This window comes from Podarcis bocagei (genome assembly GCF_964188305.1).
Source record: "Podarcis bocagei genome assembly, chromosome: 1".
In the NCBI taxonomy this organism is placed as follows: Eukaryota; Metazoa; Chordata; class Lepidosauria; order Squamata; family Lacertidae; genus Podarcis; species Podarcis bocagei.
The window spans coordinates 35,570,495-35,594,727 of record NC_138125.1 but is presented as its reverse complement, the minus strand read 5'-3'; the positions used below and the strand labels follow the sequence as shown (position 1 = coordinate 35,594,727).

General features: G+C 41.1%; 2 protein-coding genes across 2 annotated transcripts in view; one reads left to right on the top strand and one right to left on the bottom strand.

Annotated features, from left to right (window-relative positions):
• The first annotated feature begins 446 nt into the window (after nucleotides 1–446).
• On the top strand, nucleotides 447–14,103 carry FAM177A1 (family with sequence similarity 177 member A1). Its single transcript, XM_081210364.1, has 5 exons — nucleotides 447–630; nucleotides 2,843–3,022; nucleotides 8,466–8,532; nucleotides 10,316–10,413; nucleotides 11,302–14,103. Exons 1-5 carry the CDS (start codon nucleotides 547–549, stop codon nucleotides 11,512–11,514), a joined length of 642 nt encoding a protein of 213 aa, XP_081066490.1. The 5' UTR covers nucleotides 447–546; the 3' UTR covers nucleotides 11,515–14,103.
• The window catches only part of PPP2R3C (protein phosphatase 2 regulatory subunit B''gamma), a 24,262-nt gene continuing 14,120 nt past the window's right edge, over nucleotides 14,092–24,233 (bottom strand). The window contains exons 5-13 of the mRNA XM_081209069.1: nucleotides 23,451–23,548; nucleotides 23,273–23,343; nucleotides 22,329–22,461; nucleotides 21,439–21,494; nucleotides 21,274–21,349; nucleotides 19,160–19,296; nucleotides 17,972–18,109; nucleotides 16,273–16,332; nucleotides 14,092–14,506 (exon numbers count right to left, since the gene is read on the bottom strand). Of these exons, the coding sequence (XP_081065195.1) occupies nucleotides 14,318–14,506; nucleotides 16,273–16,332; nucleotides 17,972–18,109; nucleotides 19,160–19,296; nucleotides 21,274–21,349; nucleotides 21,439–21,494; nucleotides 22,329–22,461; nucleotides 23,273–23,343; nucleotides 23,451–23,548 (958 nt within the window). The 3' untranslated portion in view covers nucleotides 14,092–14,317. The remainder of the gene's footprint in view (nucleotides 14,507–16,272; nucleotides 16,333–17,971; nucleotides 18,110–19,159; nucleotides 19,297–21,273; nucleotides 21,350–21,438; nucleotides 21,495–22,328; nucleotides 22,462–23,272; nucleotides 23,344–23,450; nucleotides 23,549–24,233) is intronic.

Below are 24,233 nucleotides of genomic sequence, written 5' to 3'. Positions count from 1 at the left end.
CCGGTATAGATAAGCAGCGTGTGTGAAGCTGTGGCCCTCCAGAAGCTGCTGAACTCCAACTCCCCTCAGCTCCAGCCAGGAGTCAACAGCAATGGATGATGGGAGTTGGAGTCCAGCAAGCAGAGTCCATGCTGGAGATTGATAAAGATTTGTTTTTGTTTCCCGTAGCTCCACAAACTATTGACGCCCGACAACAGATGGCACTTAGGCTACCTCGTCCTTGAGCCCTAACTCGCCACTAACCGAAGAACCGTGGAGAGTGTGTGTGTGTGTGGGGGACACACCTGCCCGCTGGCAGTGGCAGACAGAAGCTAGCTAGGCCGCCGCATCTGCCGCCGCCTTTGGCCCTTCTGCCGCTAGAGGGCCCCCCGCGAGCGGGCTCTTCCTGGTCTCCTAGCAACCGGCGAGCCGGGGCGGGGCCGCGGGGCCGGCCTTTCTATGAGCTCACTTCCCAGGGCCTCCGCCCGGGAGGAGGAGAAGGGTTCGGCCTGGCGCGAGCCCCGCTGCTGCCAGTCTCCCTCCGGCTGGGCTGAGGGCGGTGGGAGTATGGAGCAGGGGCTGTCCGCCATCACTCTGTATTGCGCTCCAGCCGCCGTCGCTGTCACCGCCTTCGCCATGGAGCAAGAGCAGGTGAGTCTCTTTCCCCGCCACTCCGTCTAGGGAGCCTCTTCGGCGGCGGCGGGGGAAGCCGCTCACCTGACCCAGCCTCCTCCATGACACCTTCAGCCCGTCGCTCGCCATGCCTGGGTCTCCGCCCTATCTGAGGGGAGAAGAAGGGGCAGCCCTGCCCTCCTTTGCCTGGCGCAAGGGGGTGTGTGCTGCGCCCTTCCTCGCTGCAACCTTTGCCTTCCTCACAAACGGGGTCTGCTGAGGGGAGCCTTGGGCGTCTTGTCTTATATTCGAGGTCGCTGCCGGGGTACAAAGCGTTTAAAGGCGGCTCCTCCATCGCTCCTTGGAAGCCACCTACCATTTCCCTCAAGGTGCAACTCGCGCATGCTTTATTTGCAGCCACAACCCGGCCTGTGGGCGCTGTGCTTTCCCCCCAAAATTATTTGTATGCTGCTGCCACCTCCTCCCCATCCCCGTGCCAATCGCGCTTCTTTTTTGTAGTCCTGTGCTTCCTGGTGGTGGTGATGCTGGGTGTGGTTAGGACCCGGTTCAGTATCGGCCGAGCCTTGGAAAGTGCAGCCTAAGAGGGGGTTTGTGGAGTTGCTTAAATACGGTCGTTCAGATGGCCTACAGTTTTATAGCAGCATCGCTTGCAGGGAATGCTATCCAGTCTCGGGGTACCTGTGGGCTGGAGGTGTTGCCCATCTTTTCAGAAGAAGCTGGTTACGGGCAAAACCAAAAACGGTTCTCAGCAGTTCTCAAAAAGCAGATTTTTTAAATAACAAAAAAGCAGTGTCACATCTGAACGCTTTAGGAGTGAACATGGTTCTGTCTTTTAAGCACCAGAACATTTTCATTTCATGATAGCAGGATTGTGTTAATTCCCACGTAGAACAGCTAGGCTTATTTTATTGGTGAAAACACGATCTGAAAAGAATTTTGTAGTGAAGCCGGTTAAACAGTACATCCTTAACTTTTCACAAATCCAGGACTAATCCATTCTGTTTTATAGGGCTTCAAGATCCAGGATTTTTAGTATTTATAATGTCATCATTTGCATTTAATAAATCAACTAGTAGCCTGTTTTTCACATACATATGAATAAATTCACAAATACCATTTATTCATCGAATTATTATGTTCACCATCTACCGTACCTTCTGCCTTGATACGCTTTTGTAGTTCACACATATATCAAGGTGTTCTGATTTCTTCGAGCTCCTCCTGTAAGCAGATACCTGTTACAAATCAGCCTGTTTAATATTACATGGACAGGCTTTGACTTTCACCTGTGAAAACTTGGCAAAAGCTGTGACACAGTTGCCTTACATGTAAAGGATGGTCTTTACAAAGAAGTACCTTAGGAGGTTAAAGAGTTCATAAAGCTTTTGTTGTTTGTATAATTTTGGCTACAAAAACTCTGATGGATAATATTAATGCTTGAGTGGCAACTGTAAAGAAGGGACGCTCAATGTTAAATACAAATAAAGGGGAAATTTTAAACTGGCCTGATTTTGTTTACCTTCTTTTGCAATAGGAGCAAAGAGGCATTGATCTAATATTTACTGAAACAATTTTATTTCAGTAGACTGGCTTTCTGGATCTTACTGGTCCTAGTCCAATCTCTGCTCAGTCAGGGATTGCTTGGGTAGCCTTAAGCAAATTTATTGTGTCACATTCTCACTTACTAGCTGCAAATTCAAAATAAGAATGATTTCCCTCCCAGATGTATTGTAGGGATAGATGAAAATACTCTGAAAACAAAGTGATCAGGAAATAATGGTTATTTTATATAGGCATTTAACAACATGTGGCAGTGTTTATTTATATTTATTTATGAAGCTCCTTCACATGTGTCTCAAGGCAATTTGCAAGCATTCCATAAAATTCATTTAAAATAAGACCTTCCTCTGCCCCCAAATAGAATTGTAAAACTTATGGAAGATTATTTTTTTGGGTCTGCAAAGAAGTTGAACTTTCTGTAGAGCCGTTTAATAATAATAATAATAATAATAATAATAATAATAATAATAATAGTAGTAGTAGTAGTAGTAGTAGTTTATTACTTATACCCCGTCCATCTGGCTGGGTTTCCCCAGCCACTCTGGGTGGCTCCCAACCATATTAAAAACACGATAAAACATCATTAAAACTTCCCTAAAAAGGGCTGTCTTCTATCCTTCCCTTATCATGTGGGCATTTTTGCAAGTGACAAGTTGCCCTCTTGTTTCAGCTGCATGCAAATGGCGATAGAGGCTTTGAGAATGTGGAACTTGGAGTCATCGGAAAAAAGAAGAAAATTCCAAGAAGGGTCATCCACTTTGCAAGTGGAGAAACCATGGAAGAATACAGCACAGATGAAGAGGAGGATGAGCAGCAGGAGAAAAAAGACCTCTTGCCTTCTGTTGATCCAGTAGGTTTGTTTCTGAAATTTGTTTCTTTTTCATGATGCATTATCTTACCCAAATGGAGTAATAAAATTCTGTTAACTTATTTATCCTGTTCTGATAAATCTCTTTCCATAGAAAGAGGACTATTTAATTGTCATAATGTGGTGTCTTTTTAAAAATATAGGCAGCAATCATTTTGTGTGGGATTTCCATTCCTAGCCCCCACGTGTTGGTGGAGCGTGCATAAGCTTGTCCCGGCCTGTTCTGCCCTGTTCTGCGCCTGTTCTGCCCCACCCCTGTTCTGCCCTCTACTGGGTGCAAAAGGACCTGTGTGTTGGCAGTTGCGCGTCAATTGGATGCATGCAAAATGGTCTGTACACAATTTCAGATCTTAGTCAGTGGTGGACCTTGGGGCCTCAAATTTCAGCAATGCCCTGTGCGATGCCAAGATTTGGCGCCCCTGCCTCTTACACTACATTCTAAATAATAGCTGCAGTGTTGTTGTCCCCCGTCCCCCGCTTTGTGCCCAGTGAGACTGAATTGGTCACTGTCCCTAAATCTGCCTGTCTCAGTTGGCTAATGAACTTGCAATATGGCGTTAGACAACATGAATTATTTCAGCCACAACCCTCCACCACACCCACATCTGAAAGGGAATGAATAAGGGAATGAATCTGACCTTCTTTGCACAGTTCGTACCTTGGATCCTGAATGCCTTGGTACTCGGATGTTTGACTCCCGAACACCACAAACCTGGAAGTTTGTGAACGTTATTTGGAACCCTAAGGTCTGACGGGGCTTCCACAGCCAATCGGCTTTGGTTTCTGAACGTTTTGGAAGTCGAATAGACTTCCAGAATGGATTCTGTTCGACTTCCAAGGTACGACTGTACTGAGATAATGGCTTGGATGCAGAGTAGCACAAATGAAACTCTGCTTGTATAATGGAGTTTTCTCTCCCTCCCTTCCTCCCCCATATACCAAAAAGCAGTTCCTTAGTGTTGGGGACATTCTTGAAAAGTGAAGAATGGGCATTGGAGAGACTGCAGCGGGAGAGATGAGTTAATAAAAATTGGGTAGAAGCAAGTGGAAACTCAGAATGGAAACCAATACTTTGAACATTTGAGTGTGCTTTAGAAGTGTATGTGCTTATTTAAACAAGACGAACTCAGGTTTCTGTTTGTATCCTGAGGGGTGTTAAGTGTTCTGTTTGGCATGTCAGTTTTGTTTAACCAACCCTCTTTCCTGAATTTGTGGTGATGATGGATGGTTGAGACAGGGGTAGGTGGCCGCCCAATGTTGTGAACTGCAACTCCCATCAACCTCCTGGTGCTGATAGAAGTTGGAGTTCAACAGCATCTGGAGGGCCCCAAGTTCCTTGTGCTAGTAGTTATTCCATAAAAGCATACCAAAAAAATTTAAAAAAAAATGCCTTCTGTGCATTTCAGAGAATACATGTGCAGAATAAAGGATGCTTTTGTATTGGCCTAAATATACTATGTTGTATATTCAACACAGTGCCATCATATCCTTTTTGGTTTTGTTTGGCCCTCCCAGAGCTGGATTTTTTATACAAACAGACACTAAAATGTTCAACTGCTTCTGTAAGGATTCTTGAATATTGCAATATATTTAGGGGCAAAGTGCTGTTTGAAATAAACATGCAACTAGGTCAACATCATCAGTACAATTCAGGTTTGTTCCTTTGTGTTTATTCAGTTTCTAGAAGGAAATATTTTACTGAATGCGATGAATTTTACACCAGACATGCCCTATTACCAGGCCAAGATCTGGCATCCTGAATAGCAATTCTGTCTCTGAACAGAGAGAGGTACTATTGACTTGCATTGTGTTGCAAAGAAGGCAGAGAGAGAGAGATGCTGGGGTGCAGAATGCAACTGTGTCCAAAGCATAGTGGAATAGAATCTGCGAAAAACAATCTGTCCTTTTTACAGCTTCATAGTACACTTCATAAGCCTTCTTTCTGTGACATTTTATTATACAAATTTAAAATGAAATGACTGTAGAACCATCTTCTGCTGCATAACTTGCTTTCATTATAGTATTATTTGATAGGATAAATGTTTGTTTTTATTTATTTATTTGTATACTGCCCTTCATTCTAGAGTCGCAGAGCAATATACAAAATAAAGCAACAGTAAATTAAAATCACAAATACATCAATACACAGTAGAAAACATTAATTTAAAATAGAACACTTGAAGCTTGGCACTAAAAACCAGCAAATGTTAGGACAAATAAATAGGTCTTCAACAAGTGCCGAAACATCATATTGTGGTACAGCTGAGAAAGGATTGCTGTCACCTGTGGCATATTGTGTGAGCCCCAGCAACATAAATGAGGCAGAGAAAAAGAATATCCCCAGCTGAGCTCTGGTGCCTTGGCAAAAATGCTGTAGGATTTCTATACAGACAAATGGTCTGTTTTCTGACAGTGCCACATTGATAGCTTATTATTTCAGCTGTGGTAGAAAAGGGTACATTTACAAAGACTAGCATCCGCTCATTAAATTTGCCTTGGTGAACTGACATATTAGGACTTTTAATGGAAACACAGCATCCTTAAAAAAATGGAACTTGGCTGGTGTTGGCTTCTTTACGAATAAACGTAGAACCTAAAATAAAATGGTTTACTTCTGGTCTGAAACCGTAGCTTTAATAATACAGACTTATTTCAAAGCCTGCACTTATAAATCAGAAGTACGTACTCACCTACCCCTGTTTATGACTTAATTCAACTATTAAATTTTATATGACTTTCAGGCACAAAAATCTACATAGGTAGCTAAAAAGAATAATAGCAAATGAATCTATGTTGAAGTTCATAACATGGGAGTGGGTTGGGAGTTTTCAGCCGGTGAACTGTTGTTTCACCAGAATGGGCCAGAGAATACAAATGTGCATTTTTCTTCCTTCAGAGATACCTTGGTTTTTGCAAATGAACATTGAATACATTGAATAATAAGTCTGTTAACGTTTGTTCATGCCTTTTTCTGTAGACCCCACATAAGTACTAGTTTGCTTCTAAGGGTCTTGAGTATTTACAATTGCTATAAGAAGTAGGTGGAGCTTCCACTCACACATTAGGATTTTCCCTTTCCTGAAAAGCCCTGCCAGAAAGCTTTTGGGAGGGGGACCCTTGGACAGCCTTCCTGCAGGGTAAATAGTTGCAGCTGCAAAAGAAATTCAGAAAGCCCGTATGAAAGCGCTTGGGCATGCATGCAGGGCTCTTAAGATTCTGAGCCCATCATTTAAGGACTTGATCAATACCCAGAATAGATTAAAGTGTTTGTATTAAATTATCAGTTTCTTCAGGTAAGGTTTGAACTAGCCAATCTTTGTGTCAATATAGCTTTAGTTTTGAAACATACCAAGAAGAAAAGGTTTTTGTTTTACGCTGCATTTTTATTTACAACAGGATAACTATAGCTTTACTTCCTTGCATTGTTAATGCATGTCAAATATATATCTGTAAACTTTCTGGTGTGGCAAATTCTGCATTTGCAATGGCAAATTGGCTCCTAAATGCTATTGCCATCTTATGTATTGTATCTGCAGAACTGGGGAGGTGAGAGCATAGCAGATGCTTTGCATGCAGAAGATTCCAGGTTCAGTTCCTAGCATGTGCAGGTTGTTGGCATCCATCTGTTTCGGGAGACAATGGAAGAGTATGCCATTGGGGGGTGAGGTCAAACCGTTGGAGAATTAGAGCGCCTGCTGTGGCTAGAGAAACCGATATGGGAGAGAAATGTTTTACTGCAGGTGGGGCAAATGAAGGTATCTGGTTTTGCTGCTACACATGCACCACTGTGTTTCCATCAGACAATATTGGGATAGAGGGACAAATTATCTGACTTGGTTTAATGAAGCTTTCCATATTTCTACATTTATGCATATATTCAGAAGCACAGGATATAAGTACAGTGGTACCTCGGGTTAAGTACTTAATTCGTTCTGAGGTCCGTTCTTAACCTGAAACTGTTCTTGACTTGAAGCATGACTTTAGCTAATGGGGCCTCTTGCTGCTGCTGCGCCACCGGAGCACGATTTCTGTTCTCATCCTGAAGCAAAGTTCTTAACCCGAGGTACTATTTCTGGGTTAGCAGAGTCTGTAACCTGAAGCGTATGTAACCTGAAGCATATGTAACCTGAGGTACCACTGTAATATGATTTTCTATCTGATTGGAAGAGCTATAATTTCTGCATGTGAACATTGGGAAAAGAAGGCATTGTGTCTTGTTGCCAAGCAAATATATTCAGGGTGGGTATTCTACCATTAGGTGCTACTACAAAAAAGACCCTGTTCTTGGCAGTTTAGCAACCGAAATTCATATCCGTGATATTGTTGTAAATAAAAATATGCCCTTTTCCCTTATGGGGTATCCAAGAGCCCATATAGAGTCCTTACATAGGTTCCCTATTGGTAGGAGAAAATAACAGAGGCCAACCAGAGAATATTGAGAAGCAAAGCAGCTAGTAAGCTTGATCTTTATTGATCTGTTGCAACAGGGTACCCCCCTCACACGCAGGAGAGGAAGAGGACCCAGAACAATGGCCTGCAAGGCCTTATAAAGACTTTTGAAATTCCCCTTCTCTACATCAGGACCACCCCCAGAAACATTATGCATACATCACAGAAGGGGTGTAACCTAAGACCACCCCTCAGATACATCCCACCTACATCACAGAAATTTAAATGTTGTTTTTCTCTTGTCCTTGTTTATCTCCTGTCTAGCAGGTTACTTGATTGGATTTTCTGGGGAGCCTGGCCATTCTTTTGTAATGCTAAAATACTTATTTCCTGGGCCAGGTCACAGGCTCACACCTTATTCAAACACAGATTAAAGGAAGAGACAATGGGGAGGCTTTTCCATTTTTAACCTTGCAGAGAAAGGATTTGGTCAGTTTAGGAATCAAAATGGTTCCAGGTTGGCCTTCCTGTACTGATCTATGTATGTGCAGTTATGAACATTACTATATATCTAAAACCATAAAATTCCTATCACAATATACAATTTAAAATAGAGGAAGGTATGCTGAAGAGATGAGGGCAATGTGTTTTCAGGTCAATTTTCTTGCTTCTCCCCCCTTCTATTGGTGGTGCTGCTCTTGTTATACCCAAGTCAAGCAATAAAGACATTCAGTGTTACATTTATCAGTAGCCTTAGGCAAGTGGAAGCACTTCTGCTCACGCATGACTGGACAACTGAATCCCACCAATTCTCCCAACACACTACAGCCCTGAGGGTTGGGAACAGTATGGGAAATGTTGCAGAGGGCTGTACTATGAAGAGGGGTCAATGAAAATTGGATGCCCTGCTTGTACAAGCAGAGTACTTCCACTTGCCTAACACCACCATTGGATATAACTTACGTGAGACACATGAAATAAATCAAAAGTCTTTCAGATGCATAACATAAATGATCTTAACCTTTATTTATTGCAGGCAACACTAACTTGGGGGCCCTATTTGTGGTTTCATATGCTAAGAGTAGCCACATCAACACTATCAGGTATGTATGTATTCTCTGTCTGTCTCTGTCTACAGAAAACAAAGTAAGTTATAATGAAGTGCCAAGTGGTATGAGACTGAAAGGACAGGCGTGAAATGAAGTCATTAAAGTGATAGTTAAAGGTAAAGGGACCCCTGACCATTAGGTCCAGTCATGGCAGACTCTGAGGTTGCGGCACTCATCTCGCTTTATTGGCCGAGGGAGCCGGCGTACAGCTTCTGGGTCATGTGGCCAGCATGACTAAGCCGCTTCTGGCAAACCAGAGCAGCGCACGGAAACGCTGTTTACCTTCCTGCCAGAGCGGTACCTATTTATCTACTTGCACTTTGACATGCTTTCAAACTGCTAGGTTGGCAGGAGCAGGGACCGAGCAATGGGAGCTCACCCCGTCACAGGGATTCGAACCGCCAACCTTCTGATCGACAAGTCCTAGGCTCTGTGGTTTAACCCACAGCGCCACCCGCGTCCCTTAAAGTGATAGTTACTGATATGCAAAAACCCGAATCAATCCTTAACCTGCAGAAGGAAGTCTAGTGAAGTGAAAGCTCCCATTTACTTGGTTTATCCAGTGTTTTCTTAAAAGTTTAAAAGGAGGTACTGAATACTATTTTTCCTCACAGAAGTATGTCTAGTGCTGCATATTTCAGTGCCTACACTTCACTATAGCCTGGCATGAGTGGGTGGTATATTACTCTGAAAAAATATATTACAGTGAAACCCAGTCTTCATTTTCTACACATGCCTTCTGTTCTGCTTTATAAGTTGATTAAAAGATGCAGCACTAGGGTACAAAATTAGACAACCATTTATTGCAATGAATGTTATGACCTCCTTTCTTGTTGACTGTTCCCCTTGGCTACCCATTTCAGTTTATTCCATTATTTTAAGAAGTCACGGGGGCGGGGGGAGTCTCAGGTGGGAATTGGACAGATTGGGGGGGTGATATTTTTTTTTAAAATATAAAAAGTCACAAGAGAAGTATTGCACACATTGACCCACCAGGTTATTATGTGAAGACGTGTGTGTAATTTGTAGACAGACTTAGGATGATGAAAAGCTTTTAGTAAAAGGGCAAGTTTGTGGTAGTTTCCCCTGCCCTTTTTCAGGTTGTGTGTGTATACCCGCTCATCCAGCATTTGATGCCTGCAAGCTATACATACTCTGAGCTGAACAATTTTGGCTTCTTCACTTGACTGTAGAGCAGATAAGGAGGAGGCCAGCTCAAGGAGCTCTAGCCCAGTGACCCATTGTGCAGCGACAACACATCTTGCCATCTTTTGTTTTATACATCTAGTTTACCATTGAAACACCTTTGGGCCTGGTGTTTCACTAAAAGGGGAGTTGGAATATCCTTGTTCAGGTACATTTGAAGAATTTAAACATACGGCAATCTTTTTTAGTGGATAGTTTCATGAAAAGCCCAAACAACCGTCACTCTATACGGTTTAGGTGTAAAGGATGTAGTCTTTTATTGTCTGATCTGGGCTGTCACTTTTTATTTGGTTTCGTTTCCATAGTTTGTGTGGTTCATGTTTTGGCTTGTGCAAGTAGACACAAAAACTAAGGGAGTAGAATAATGGGGGGAAACCCCTTCCTGCTGCTTTGTGAGTGGTTCATGTTTTTATACTGTTGTAAACTGCTGTGATATATTTTTATGATACAGTGGTATATAATCATTTCTTTAAATAACTAAATGTATGGTGATGCAGAATGCTAATGGGAAACTGCTCACAAGTTTACTTGGTAAGGCTGCAACATTCATAAATGTGTTTTATTTATTCAGTGTGTGACTTCCTTGGTGAAAAGATTGCCTCTGTTTTGGGAATCAGTACGCCAAAATACCAGTATGCCATAGATGAATACTACAGAATGAAGAAGGAGGTGTGTGCCTTTTTGTACCCTTTTAACAGTGTAGGAATTACAAACAGATTTACTAAAATGTACAGCATAATAGTCTGGTTTGTTAATATAAAATGGTTTAAAGATGTCATATTTCAGTTCTCTAAAAATCTATCAATGTCAACACATTTTCTTCTGTATTAACTTGTTTTCACTCTCCCCTTTAAGTCCATTTGTCAGGAAATGGGATTTTTTTAATGGGAAACTCCCAGATGCAATCTCTTCAGGAAAACATGCTTGGTTGTATGTACTTTCCAAATAGACTTTAACCTACGTTGGCCTAATATTATACAAAATAGTTTGCTACAATAGAAGGAATGAATTACGTATATGGTGAGGGGTTTCAATTAAAACTGAGAAACCACTACCATACATCTGTTTTATAAGTCAACTGATATTCTAATTTGTATTAGGTTTTTTTCCTTTATAAGTTAAGGGTGTTCCCTTTAATTTACATTGTAAGTAGAAGAAATGCTTGTTTGTATTTCAGAAGGTAAATGCTTCAGGAAGAACTGGTTCCTAAAGTTGCAAATCCCAGACACTCAACTACTACCATATGCCAGACATGGAAAAATCATTTGATGAGAGGCTTCCATATTTAATGCTGATCTGTAGGAAATGAACTTGGTTTCAAAACAGTATTGCCATTCTTTCTGTTGAGAAGCATGCAGATTGCATTAATGTTTTCTAATGTTAAGTTGACCTTTCCTGTTGGATGGGTACTTAAGAGCTTTGCAATAGTAATGTGCTGCAGTAGTAGCAACAACAAGGTGGCAGCAATAAATGATTTTGGTACACATGAATATGCTCAGGATATATGAATTAATGGAGTCCTCCTGGTTTTACAACATGTGAGGTTTGTTTTTTTAGGAAGAGGAAGAGGAGGAAGAGAATAAGATGTCAGAAGAAGCAGAAAGGAGGTTTCAAGAGCAGCAGAACCAGAGTCAAGACGGGACTGCTGTCCATACGGCTCAGCCAGAGGCTACCACCTGTAGTACATTTGTAAATCTCAACTTTGAAACAGAAGGAGATCGTCCGCTTGTTGTGGAAAGCAAACAAGATATTACTCCAGTGTCTGCTTAGAACGAGAACGTTGCATTATAATTCTTTGGGTAGCATCCAACCGTGTCTGGTTGTCACTGGAACGGACTTCTGGTCATGCAGGAGGGTTTCTCCAGCCTCCCCTCCCCTCTGCGCTCCTGAAATCTGCTTTGAATGGCTGTAGTGGGGGGGGGGAGGCAGGAGAGGCCCCTCTGCTTGAGCAGAATCTACTTGTGTGACATTGGTTATCACACCCCGTTTCTTAGTTGTCAAATGTTTGTAGGCTCTGTTATGCATGTTCAGTGGAATGTAACTTATTTCAAAGTATGGTCAGAGATACTAAACGTCTCTTCAGCCAACATCTGTCTAATAAAGGCTAAGACATTTTGCTTAACCTATTAGATTATGAAATGCAAATAACTGGTCCTGTGATCTATCTATGCAGAACAAGTGAAATGTCTTTCCTGAACATCTGGTGCCTTGTTGACAGTTGTGGACTGATCACTGTGCTTTTTTTGTTTTAAGGTCATTTTGCATTTATAGTTACTTACTGAAATCTAGGTGAAAGTTTAGACTAATGGCAACTAATTCACAAGGCATCTTTGTGACTTAGTTTAATTTATTGTCACTGTTGTGTGTGTGTCCAGTCATATAGTTTAAAATAAGGTGACTTTGATTAATGCTTGGTAAAAAAAAACCTGTATAAAAGAACTTGTCTGAAAACTCTGTCTCATAAAGGACTGTCCTGTTAAGGGGTTCCTAAAGCATGTTCTCATTGCTTAGTTGGAAGAGTAAGAGTAATATACAGAGTAAGTTCACATTGTAATCTCTGACTTTATTATGTGTGTTGGGAAGGATAGTCTGGATAGGAGATGGTATGCTGATAAAACGATGGCTCTAAATATTGGGTGTAGTAAAAATCAAAAGTAGTGAGGTATGCTAAATTAATTATTTTGCATATCCTTGCAGTGTTTTTTCATTCTGAGTTAAACAGACACTGTTTCAGTGACAGAACTTGATTTTTATATTTAAAATATTTGAAAATAAGTTTGAGAACTGCCTACTGCATGTCAACAAGGGTGGGTTTTCTATCTAGAAAGGATCTTGTCAGCACCCTGACCAAGGACTACTGACAATTTAACTTATATAATGAACCTTTTTGTGAGGACAATCCACACTAATTCCCACAAAATTCTGCAGCACAAAACTTTGCAGATATAGGACAGAATCCAGATGTCTGTGGATATGTGGCACAAAGAGATGCATGCAGAAAGCAGTACACCATGCAAAGCAAACAAAACCTTTTTTGGCTGTTGTTACACACTTTTAATAGCTTCTTCCACTGAGTCACTTTCTTAAAAGCTTGCTGTGCACCTGTATAAAATAGCCAGGAGTCAGGAAGAAACTGTGGACTAAAAATTCATGTAGTATGGAAATAGGAAAAGTGTCACAGCAGTAGCCAGAAAAACTGCAGAGATATAGAACCACCTCATGGATCATGCCCTTTCCTTCACTGTCGCTATCAGGCATGTGGGAAGGAGGAAGTGTTTAAGTCTTGTCTGCCACACTGTTTTTTTTATGGGAAGCTCTTCTTAACTTGAGAATGCTAGAACAGCTTTAACTAAACGGCACATCACAACCTTCTGGTTTTGTTTTTTTTAAAAAAATCTTAAAAGGGAACATCCATTTTGATTTAAGAATCAGATTCCAAATGCCAGTTGTAAACTATGTGAAGCCTATATTAAGCATCTATTCAAGGCATCAAAGTAATAAATTATGAAGCCTTTTGAGTGCCCAGCTGTATAATTACTTTTTGCCAAAAATGTTATTGCTTTATATAATAGGAAGGGCTTATTGTCATGAGGTTCTTCTATCATTGTGCCTTACCTTTACTATTTCTTTCAGTATATGCAAATGGTATGAAAGTGGGTACTTTTTCTTGTAAATGCATTAAATTTTATATTTAATATAATTTTAAATCAGTTGGGTTCAGAGTTGTTATTATAGGACTAGCAAACTTTTGCAATGAATGCAGCAGGCACAGGTGCCATTAAAATACCCAGTAGTAGGTCCTGGGATTCTAGTAAGCCTATACATTTACCCTACTAAGCCTATAATCGTGTGTCTACTTAGAAGTAAGTTCCACAGAAGTTACTCCTGGATAAGGCCTTGGAGGGCTGCATGCAATTAAGACATCAGAGGTGTATTTTGACAGGATAGTCACATGTTTTGAGAAACACCCATGACTTTTGAAGCCCTGTATTTGAACAATTAACACCATCATGAGCATTTACACTAACTGCTTGTTATAGTAGATGAAGGTTTGTGATGCTGTTTTAGTAGGAGGTTTCACTATTATCCCTTTGACAGGTATTTACTTCCATAGTAGTTTTAAAAGAATTGAGCTGCACATTTGTAACTACAGTTCTACATATCTGATATTTCAGATATAAATGACCCAGAGATTTGTTTCTTTCTTGCACATGATTTGTTTTTGCAATGCCAATGTACCCAGTACAAAACCAAAAAGAGTATTCAAGACCAAATTATACCAGCAGGTATAATTTGTCTAAACTGGAAGGTGGCTTGTGGGTTTAGGAATAATTTCAATAAAATTAATTTACAAGAAAAGTCTGTAAACGTTTAATTACATTTTCAACAAACAGCAGTATTCTTTTCCTTTTTTGCTTTAGAGAAGTTCCATCTCACAAGCCTTATACAAAATTTGTCCATCTGGAGCTACATGGAAGCTTCATTTATTTGGGTAATGAATACATTATTCAGCTTTAAATGGTCACTGTATCAGTTGGGCAGATCTCCATGGATACAGTCTATTCCTGTTAAATCATGTATCATCAAGATCTGTTGTGTTGTCATTGTCACTTGCTACAAGAACCTCTCTGTTCTCATAGGTCCAGAAGCCATTAAGATCAATTAAAATGCTAGTGACAGTGTCGCCTTGACTACTGTTGATTAAGTCCTGAAGAGAGATTTTGTAAGGATCCTTGGGCTTCACCATGTCAAATATTTCATCCTAGAAAAAGCAACCAAAAATTAAGTTTCTTTAATGGAAGTCGAATAGGATAAAAATGTTTGCACACCAGTACAAGGACTTTTTAAAAAAATCAAAATAATTAAGTAACACTTAATTTCACTTTCCCCTCATGCTTTGGTGTTCAATTCTAGTAGTAAAGCACATCCTGACTGAAAAGGAGTGTAAACTGAACAATATACGAAGGATGTGTTCATACTTGCTTTCAAAATACAGTCACAGTTAATTCCTCTAGTAAAGTTCTTTATTGCAGTGCTGCTCCCACATTGTTTGAGTTAATTACTGAGCGGATAAGAATGAGACCTGTTTTGTCTTAGCAGCCAGCATAAAGAGCAGTGGTCATCAGCTCCCGTAAATAAATGCATTTTGCGGGGGATGGCAGTGACCTAGATTAAATTTAGAATCTGTATACACTAACCCGGGGTCAGCAAACTTTTACAGGAGGGGGCCGATCCACTGTCCCTCAGACCTTGTGAGGGGCCGGACCCCCTTCCCGAAACGACCCACCCTCCCACTCACGCCGCCTTGTCTTCAGCAGCGTCATCCCCTGCCTCTGCCAGGGGTTCCCTGGGGTGCAGAGCCCATGCCGCTGCCACCGCTTCCTCCCACTTGGCTCTTGACCATATGCAGCCGCCTAAGCGGGAGGGAAGGGGCGTTGCCCAGAGGCATCCACAGCTTTGGATTGGCTGCAGGAGCTTCCAGTGTCGGATTGGCGGCCACACCAGCGTTGTGGAAGTCAGTCCCCATGCGGTGAGGCCTCCGCACCGTACTGGTTTAAGCGCAGGGACTGACCGAGCAGGTGGCAGGGCCCGCAAGGTTCGCAGGCCAGATTAACAAGCCCAGTGGGCCGCATCCGGCTGGCGGGCCTTAGTTTGCCGAACCATGCACTAACCTAAGGGCAGATGTACAGCTATATTTATTTGCTCCATGCGACAGCTGACTCCCAAGTGTTGATCTTTTTCAACAGTGGGTCTCGCATAGGACAGGTAATTTTTGTTGACGCCATGATAAGACTTCCTTACCTACTTGCAGTAAAAAGCTTGCCTCACAAATCAATTCATGTTTTCCAACTGACACAATGCAACACACACAATACAGCCACCAAGTGCATGCTGCTTTAAACTGTCCAAGGTGGCAAGCTATTTGCCTGCAAATAGCAAAAGGATCTATGGTGGCATGACAAGAGAGTTCTGGTTAAGCAGCTACATGTAGAGGTTTTACCCCTTAGTGACTGCTATGAGTTTTGGGGGCACCAGCTATCGTTTCCCCCACTTGTGCTGCTATTTATAGCCTCATTCATTAGGTGATGAGAATGAGGCATATGTCCAAACATCTATCAGTTCTTCCATTCAACTTTCAAGATGGATTCAGAAATCAAAGTAGCAAAATGAAAGTATCCTCTAAAAAACCCCAATTAACATTACACGGATAATTATAGTAAGTGAAGTATTTGCCTGCTAACATTTTTTAGGCAAGAGGCCTTCTAGGCCTGTTACTTTTTACCGCAGAATGATCTCCCTGAGGGTTCTATTTGCCTATAGGCTAGATATATAGAATATTACTGTTTTTTCCAAAAACATTCAAAAATACATTGTACCAAATTCAATACTATTAAGATATTAACTATGGAATCAACATTCTACCACAATACTGCCCCTAGTACAAAGAAACATATACTCTCTCTCATTTCAGAAAGTCAGGTCTTTCTCATACTACTGCATACAAATAAATTTTGATAGAAATCTAACCTTGACATCTTGAAAAGAAACTGGTTCTTGCCCATGAATTTTCATCTGTTCTTGAATAGCCTATGGCAACAGGTGTAACATATGTTCAGAAAACAAGACAGCATGTTTTCAAATCCAAGAGAGCGAATAAGCTGTGTTACATGGATAAATAACTCTACTATGTGCTAATTCATACATATAATTTAGCCCTGTCTCCCCAGAATGGTAGAAGTATTCCAGGGTCTCAGGTAGAGGTCTTGTTCAGTTCCTGCTACCAAATATCCTTTGATGGCAGGTGCTGGGATTGAACCAGAGACCTTAAACATTCAAAGTATATGCTTCCACTGAGCCTTATAAGAATCTTGTCCTTTATCATCTGTTTGGAGAGGTATGCTGCCTGTGTTCATTCCCCTTGCGTGAAGCATAGGCAGGGAGTGAAATCTGCCCTTTTCTCTGAAGATCTATCAAAGCAGAAAGCGCTGACCATCTGTTCAATCTATGTGCAACAATTCCCAACTTCTAGCCCACTTTGAAGAAAAGTATTAGAACTGAAGCAAGCAGCAGGCCTATTGTTAAAATAGGCTTTTAGCCTCAAACTTTGAGACTAACTATAAAGTGTGTACTGGAAGAAGAAATAATTGAAAGATGAAGGGCCAATTGATGTTTGTTATAGAAGAATTAATCTGTTTCATGCTGCTAAAAGAACACAGCTCTGGATGTATTTTAAACCTGCAGAGCATTTATTGTAAAAGCTTTGAAAGTGTTCCAGATTTTCTTTCTCTAAACCTTTAGTTGAATTATCCTACTCCTGAGTCATTAGCAGCAAAATACTTTGGTTGAGTAGGCACAGAATTGGAGGTGATCAATATTAAGGGGGTTAGCTTTTACAAACAAGACTGAATTGCTCTGATTGCTTTAATCTGAATGAAATATATACTTGTGTGGGATGACAGTGGAGTCACTATTTTATCTTCAAAATTCACAAAAGGACATGCCCCACAAAAAAAGGATTAAACCTGAAAGCCATTTTAGCACCCGTAAAAAGGAGAAGGGGATTTAAATTTAACAAACATTTCTACTAGATCATGTGGAAGCTAAAATTGTATCTCTAGTGGTGTAACATCCTAAGACTTAATATTAGCATCAGCAGATCTGTGAGACTGCTGATTCAGTGATCCTCTAAGAAGTACTTATTTGCTGGAAATAGTATAGTCACGGTTAGTTCATAAAGGTGTGTTTTAATAACAGGATCATCTGAGTGAGTTCCAGTCAATGAGAAAATGTAAGTTTAGAAAGAGCCTGCTAAAACATGCAGGCTATTGTATGAAAGCTGCCCTCTGATTATATAGGAACCACAGCTTATCCATTATTACTGGTAGACAGAATATATTAACATCCCATAGAAGTTAGCCATTAGAGGTCATCAAAGACTATTACCTTAAAAAGAAGAGTTGTACGGAAAAGGCAAAACCTGGTATTTAATTAAAATCACAGTGGTGTATTTTCTTTATGTAAGATGTGCTCTGAAAAGCCATTCTGAATTATTTCCCTTTCTTAATGTGAAGTTTTAAACATTTATATATTTCTTTAAAGTTGACAAAAACCTCACCTCAAACACTGGTAGTTTAAAGCAATTGCCTGCTGATCTCTAGGTAGAGGCACAAAGGCTGTAACAACACATGTACAAAAAAATGACCTACCTCTACAAAAAGGGACTTACCCTAAAGAAATAATTAAGGGAAAAGACATTCAGGTATCCTTTGTTCTCTATATCAAGCAGCTTGAAAATATACTGCAGAGCGGCAGGTTCCTTTCTGTTTTCTAATGCAAGTACAAAGTCCAGGTACGTCTTATAGTCCTAAAAGCAGATGCAATCATGTTTATTATAGTCCACTTTCTAAATTGATTTTGCAAGCAGAACATAATTGGTGGCTATTTCCTTGTAGGGGAGCAGTTAGTTTTCATTGAAAGACAGCATGACTCAGAAAATGGCTGCTGAGAAAAAAAGGGTGTGCAGAAAATACATGCTTTTTTATTGGATAGGCAACATACCCATAGATTTCTATCAGAACTACTTGTGAGGCTGTCCCTTAGTCTGAACTAAACGAACATTTGAACAACAGCCTATCACAGTCTTCTAATGGCCAACCATTGTTCTAGTTCAACTAAAGCTGAATTCATGTGTTAGGCAATTAAATAATGTAGCCAGTTAATAATTTGCTGGTCAATCATTGGTTGAAATGTATCATACGGCCTAGTGTCCTAAATTCTATACATTTTACTAGAAGTAACATGCTGCAGCATATCTTATTGACAACACAGGTCTCCTGTTGTAAATTGGGTACGGAAACAAAAGCTATGTTTTCCCGTTCCTTTACCCGATTCCAGTTCTGCATGTACTTGTAAGAATTATCTCCCCCCAAAATGAGCAATTTTATTCAAAACTCAGCAGCAGCTTTCCAAACAATAACCTAATTGTATTTTTAACTTAGGGAGGTAGACAATGGCCACTCTGCTGATTGACAAGGAGGGCAAGGTCTTATAAATGTGAATTCTATTTTAGTAGCTGCATGTTTGTGCTTCCAAGGCTGCTTGCTAGTTTCAATTTATAAGTTACTTGCTGTTCTTGCTTTTGGCATTAGGAGGTAAATAAGAGCCCACTGTCCTCCCTATCACAATGAGATTTCTTATTCAGTGAGCTGCTAAGTTATGAATTTGCAGTGTGTGGGTTTTTAGCTGCCATTCACATGAGTATTTTGCCTTCATTCTATTTTGTTAGCATGCATATAAAAAGTGGAGGAGTTCCAACTTTTTTAAAAAAAAAACAAAACAAAACCCAAACACCACAACATTGCCTTTACAAGAAATGCAAGATATTTCTTCTATCATACATCTATGAGAAAAGTACCATTTCTCCATCATAGGTCAGGCACTCTTGGAAGACACGGTCCAAAAATACGTTGGTCAGAGTCCCTGTTCCATATCGAGAGAGCTCCTCCTTGCTAAGCATCCCATTGTGGTCTTTGTCAAGGTTTAAGTACTGTCCTGCAGGGAGGGGGGAAAAGAAGGGGGTGGGGGGAAATGCAGTAAAAATTTCTTGTGCCACTTCATAACAAAGGGTTCGTGAACAAACATGCTACAACTTTTTAGATTTGTAGTAAGAGAACCTCTTGATTTCTACTGCACAAATTGGCAGGGTTTTTGTCTTAATGAAGATGGTTGGTAGTGGGGTTGTATAAAGCCATGTCGTCTTGTAGTGACAGTACTTAATATTTACAAGTGGGACCTCAACAAAATGTTGCAGAATGGAGTGCTTCTATTCATGATTTCAGGCAGGCAGCCATGCCCTTTTCCAGGATACGCCACTCCCCCGTCCCCTCAACACTGAACATTATATGGCCACTAAACATGTGTCGTTCTGAATAGGCTGTTTTAAGACCCTCTTTTAGGTTTTCTGTACTTCTGCAAACCTTTGGTTTCCCCTAAGCCTGCTGGTGCCTCCCTCTTGTATGAGTACTGTGAAGGTGCCTGCTTGATCTCAACAGGCAAGGAGTTCCACAGTGTAGGCGCTGCCACACTAAACGATCAAGTTCTTACAAATGCAGAACGGGTGTATTACATGGCAGCTGTAGTTGTGTAGTCAAATGACTAGAGATGCGGAGTGCCAGTTAATGGACAAAGACCTGCATCTCCTGCCTAGGAGCACAAGAGGGCAGCATAACCCACCATGCCACAACTAGAGAAATGCTGTCTTTAGAAACCAGAGGAATTCCTGATTTGCAATCTGAGGTGTGCTAATAGCAAACACTGTGGATTAAGAGCTGTATAGGTAAGGGCTGAATGAAAAAGTTGTAATGATGCATTCAAACAAGATTTTAAGTAGCTGGCATTTACATATAGAACAATATATATGTAAGGCCCATGAGTCAATCTTGCTTTTTTCTAGAATCTCAAATGTGCTGCTTATGAGCAACTTACCACACGGTGGCAGCATAGAACAGTACATCCATGAAGCACTAAACAGCCTTGATGTTTCCCACCCCTGGTTTACACGAGACAGGAATAAATATTTGCTAAATACTTAATCATACCAAATAGCTAATAAAAACTACTAAGATCACTGCAGGCAATTCAATAATCAATAAAAGCGCTGTCATCCTGCACTAGGGACTCCTTGGGGTTCCCAGGGAGTGGCCTTCAATGGTTCAGGCCTCCAATACAGTTCTTAATTATTATTTTTTTAATTAAAAAATATATAAATTAACAGAATTCTTCTTCTTCTTCTTCCTCTTCCGGGGAGGGCCTGTGATACATTTGTTTTTTCCTGGGGTTGTCCCCGGCACATGGTTCCCCCCTGGGCCCCAGCCTGCTGTTTTTGTGCTAGCCACCGGTGTGGTAGGCTCGGGGTCAGGCCTGGGCTAGGCTGCATGATTCCTCGAGCCGTCCCTGGCCTTCCTGGTACCCTCCTACCTCTTTCTCTTGGTGGTGGTGGCGGCAAGCTAGCGTCTGGCGAGCAGGGGGCTCCTTTTCGCTTTGTGTTTTCTGTTTGGCTTTGGAGGCCTCTGGGCCTCGGAGTTCCACTGGGCCACCAATGGGGTGCTCCCGGTCCTGGCAGGGTTGAGGCCATTGGGGGGGGGGCGCTCCGTGCAGCCTCTCTGGTTGTCGCATTGGGCACCCCAGTCTCCCTTCCCTGATCGTGGCGGTGTTGGCAGCATGGAGACTAGCCAGGCAGTGCAGTTGGTGCTGGCAGTCCTCAGGAGCTCCGCACGGCCATGGCGATCGCCATCTTGCCTCCTCGATCCCTGCCCTTATGACATGCCCTCATGGAAGAAGTGTATATACAAACCACGGTGTCCTGACACCTAGCTGCAATTCCAAAGTGGTATGGCAAAAGGGCTCTTATTTGTACTATGTAAAATTATAGCCAGAACAAAAGAAAAGAAAAAAAGGAATATAAAAAATGTTTGCGGGACATGCTGCTTTGTGAGGATGCGACAATATGATGCAAATTCTTGTACATACCATAAACCCTCAATGCAGAAGGCGCAGAAAACCAATTGGTTTCTTGACTTTCTTTAGAAAGTTCCTCATCCCGTAACTGAATGAATATAAAAATATTGAGTAAGCATTCAGCAAGTATAATGAGGAAACACAACAGGAAATGTAAATATAAATGTAAATCTCTACCTCTAATAGGTCATCAAGGAAACTGCAGGCTAAAATATCCTGTATTTTTATCTTTCCTGGAAGAAAAAACAAAAACAAATTAACCCCCTCAAAATCACTTATTACTTAATGACTGGGATATTCAGGGGCTTCATCAAGAAAGGTTCCACTTAGCATGACAAAGGGGATTGAATGAAAGGAAATGGTTTTAATGTTTGGAAACCTTTAAGTCAATCAAAATTGTAAGAGAAAAACAAATGTTTCTTTTAAACCATTTTAAATAAAACATTTGTCATTAGTACTTCATATAGTCTCGAAGAGCCAACACAGAGAGAATTACATTTAATAATTTTACTAATCGACCAAGTAAGTATTATTTCAGATGAATATATACTTTTAATAAGAAAGAAAAAGTACTCTGTTCAAGTATTGTATTCTCTTGTATTTTTTGTCAATTTCCCTTTGCCTTGCTAAAACATTATTCATAGGCTGCCTTTTAGGTCAAGACTTGCCCCAGTTTTACTGCAATATAGGGGGGTGGGATGTACACAGTGAAAAATACTGAATGTCTACCTAACTTCAGTAAGTCCAGCAGATGGGAGGAGATGGATGCAGCTCCAAACAACTGCAGCTACAAGCAGCGTCTGGTCTTGCCTGCAGGGCAGGCAGGCTTTATAGAGCTGCCCCAGCACACCTTGCTGGTCAGCAGGTGTTGCCTGCCCACCTGCCCAGGGTCCTGGTCCCTGTTCTGCTTTCACTGCTGCTGGTCTGCAGTTCCCTCAGAGCCCAACAGGTGCAGTAAATGGAAGGAGATAGTCATCCAAACCTGGCCAATGATGGCAGAACGAAGGTAGAACTAAAATCTAATTATCAAGACAAACAAACAAAAAAGCAAAGCAAATTGAACTGACCTGTTCGGAGAGGATCTAAAAAGAAGAAGAATTTCCTGACTGCGGTGCAGACATAGAATGAGTAAAATGATTTCTCTAAACCATCCAACTGTGGTAATGTGGGGATGAGTTCCAGAATATAATTTTCTAAATCCTGGGAAATGAAACAAGAACATATCTGATTATGGTATAGGTAGGCTTACCATATTTCAAAAAGTGAAAATCTGGCACAAAGGCGCTTTTTTTTTTGGCAGAGTTGTAGAGCTCTTTTTTTTGCAAAATCTTTTTTTTAAATGAAGTTTTTGAGCTATTTTTCAAGAAATTCGCCAAAAATCAACACTTCTGACTGACGAATCTCATATGTCTGGGAAATTCCGGACGTATGGCAGCCCTAGGTATAGGTGTCATCATGACTTGAGCTACAGCTGTTCACGCTTATCCTGTACTTTACAGTGGTCTGGAATGGACCATTTGTCTCCGGCTGCTTCCTACAGGCGCTGTAAGGATGCAACAAGCAAACACTAGTGAATGCTCCAGAAGAACCTGACTCTCTAGCGACCCTTCATGCCACATACCCTTCCTTCCTGATGCTTGTGCATGCTGAGAGGCTTCACTGCCACAAACATAACACAATACAAGATGCGGGTTAGTTACCAAAGCTTTGTCAAATAATATTCTCCTATCTAATACAGAGCAGTTAAGATAACCCTTGAGCTGTGATCCTTTGAACGGAACATCAGATAGACTCATTGAACATCAGGTACTTAATATGCCAACTGCGTTAAGCAGAAACAGACTACTGTACGAAAGAAATAACTAAAGGAGAATATTGCTTACCTGAAACATTCTAGTTTGCATACATAACTGTATGTAAACACCTGATTACCAAATACATTCCCGCAATTCAAGACACGAAAAAGCACTTTAGTTTATGCCAGGCAACATGTTGAACGTGCATCACTTACCGATTCCCTGAGGTAACCTTGTCCAGCCACATCGTATAAACTGAGACCTATTCTCGTTTGGTATAGCCACACTGTAAAACAGATACAGATACATGACAGAATCTGTTTTGAGGCAAAGAAAGCCAAGGGCAAAGTGAAACAAAGTATGATAATACGTTCAAAACAGAAAAAGACCCACCTTTCCTCATCACATAATTGAAAAACTGCATGATAGATATCCTTCCATAGGGATCGTTGTGAAGTAACTTAGCAAAGACTTTAGCTGTGAAGAACTGCCTGTGAAATAGAAAAGACAACAATTTTGAAGTTCTGCAGAGCCACTGTAAGTCTTCCATAGGTTCAGTCAGTTTCATAATTTACACATTTTCCTGATAATTATGTTGTGGGACTCTGATGTATGTGTGGGTCTTTGGAAGGGAGAGTACCATGATATACCTTGGGTGTATCATGGAAACATGGGACACAAACAGGAAACCAACCCACTTAAGAAGCTCACAGATTCCACCTACACTGAACAGCAGTTCTGGAAAAAACCCAGTTGGTGCAATTCATTACTGCTTTTCGTTCCTGATCCAAATAGTAATAATTAACCAAAAGCCTAAGCAATGTCTCAGAGCCACATCCTAGTTTGAATGCTAATCTGACGTAAGTTCCAGTTCATGAATTACAGTACATGAACTTGCAGCAACCAAAGTCAGCAGCATCCGCCCCCCCCCCCGCCTGATTCACACCTGATTAGGCCTGATTTACACCTAGAAACAGAAGGCAGATCCTTATGGAAAGCAACTTCCCACAGTTCCAGAAATGTTCACCACGCAAACAACTACGGGTAAAAGCAACAACAGTGTGGTGAAAAATCTAATGAACCAAGCATGAACCTATTCCACAGGTATGGCTTTCCATGTGGCTGGGTTTGCAATTACCACTGCTGCACTGGGAAGTATTGAAAACCACCGTCAAA

Bases quoted from the DNA above. Each gene is read 5' to 3' on its own strand.
- FAM177A1 (XM_081210364.1), top strand. From the start codon at position 547: ATGGAGCAGGGGCTGTCCGCCATCACTCTGTATTGCGCTCCAGCCGCC. The intron at 3,023-8,465 runs GTAGGTTTGTTT...TATTTATTGCAG, and splicing joins TCTTGCCTTCTGTTGATCCA to GCAACACTAACTTGGGGGCC. The intron at 10,414-11,301 runs GTGTGTGCCTTT...TTGTTTTTTTAG, and splicing joins ACTACAGAATGAAGAAGGAG to GAAGAGGAAGAGGAGGAAGA.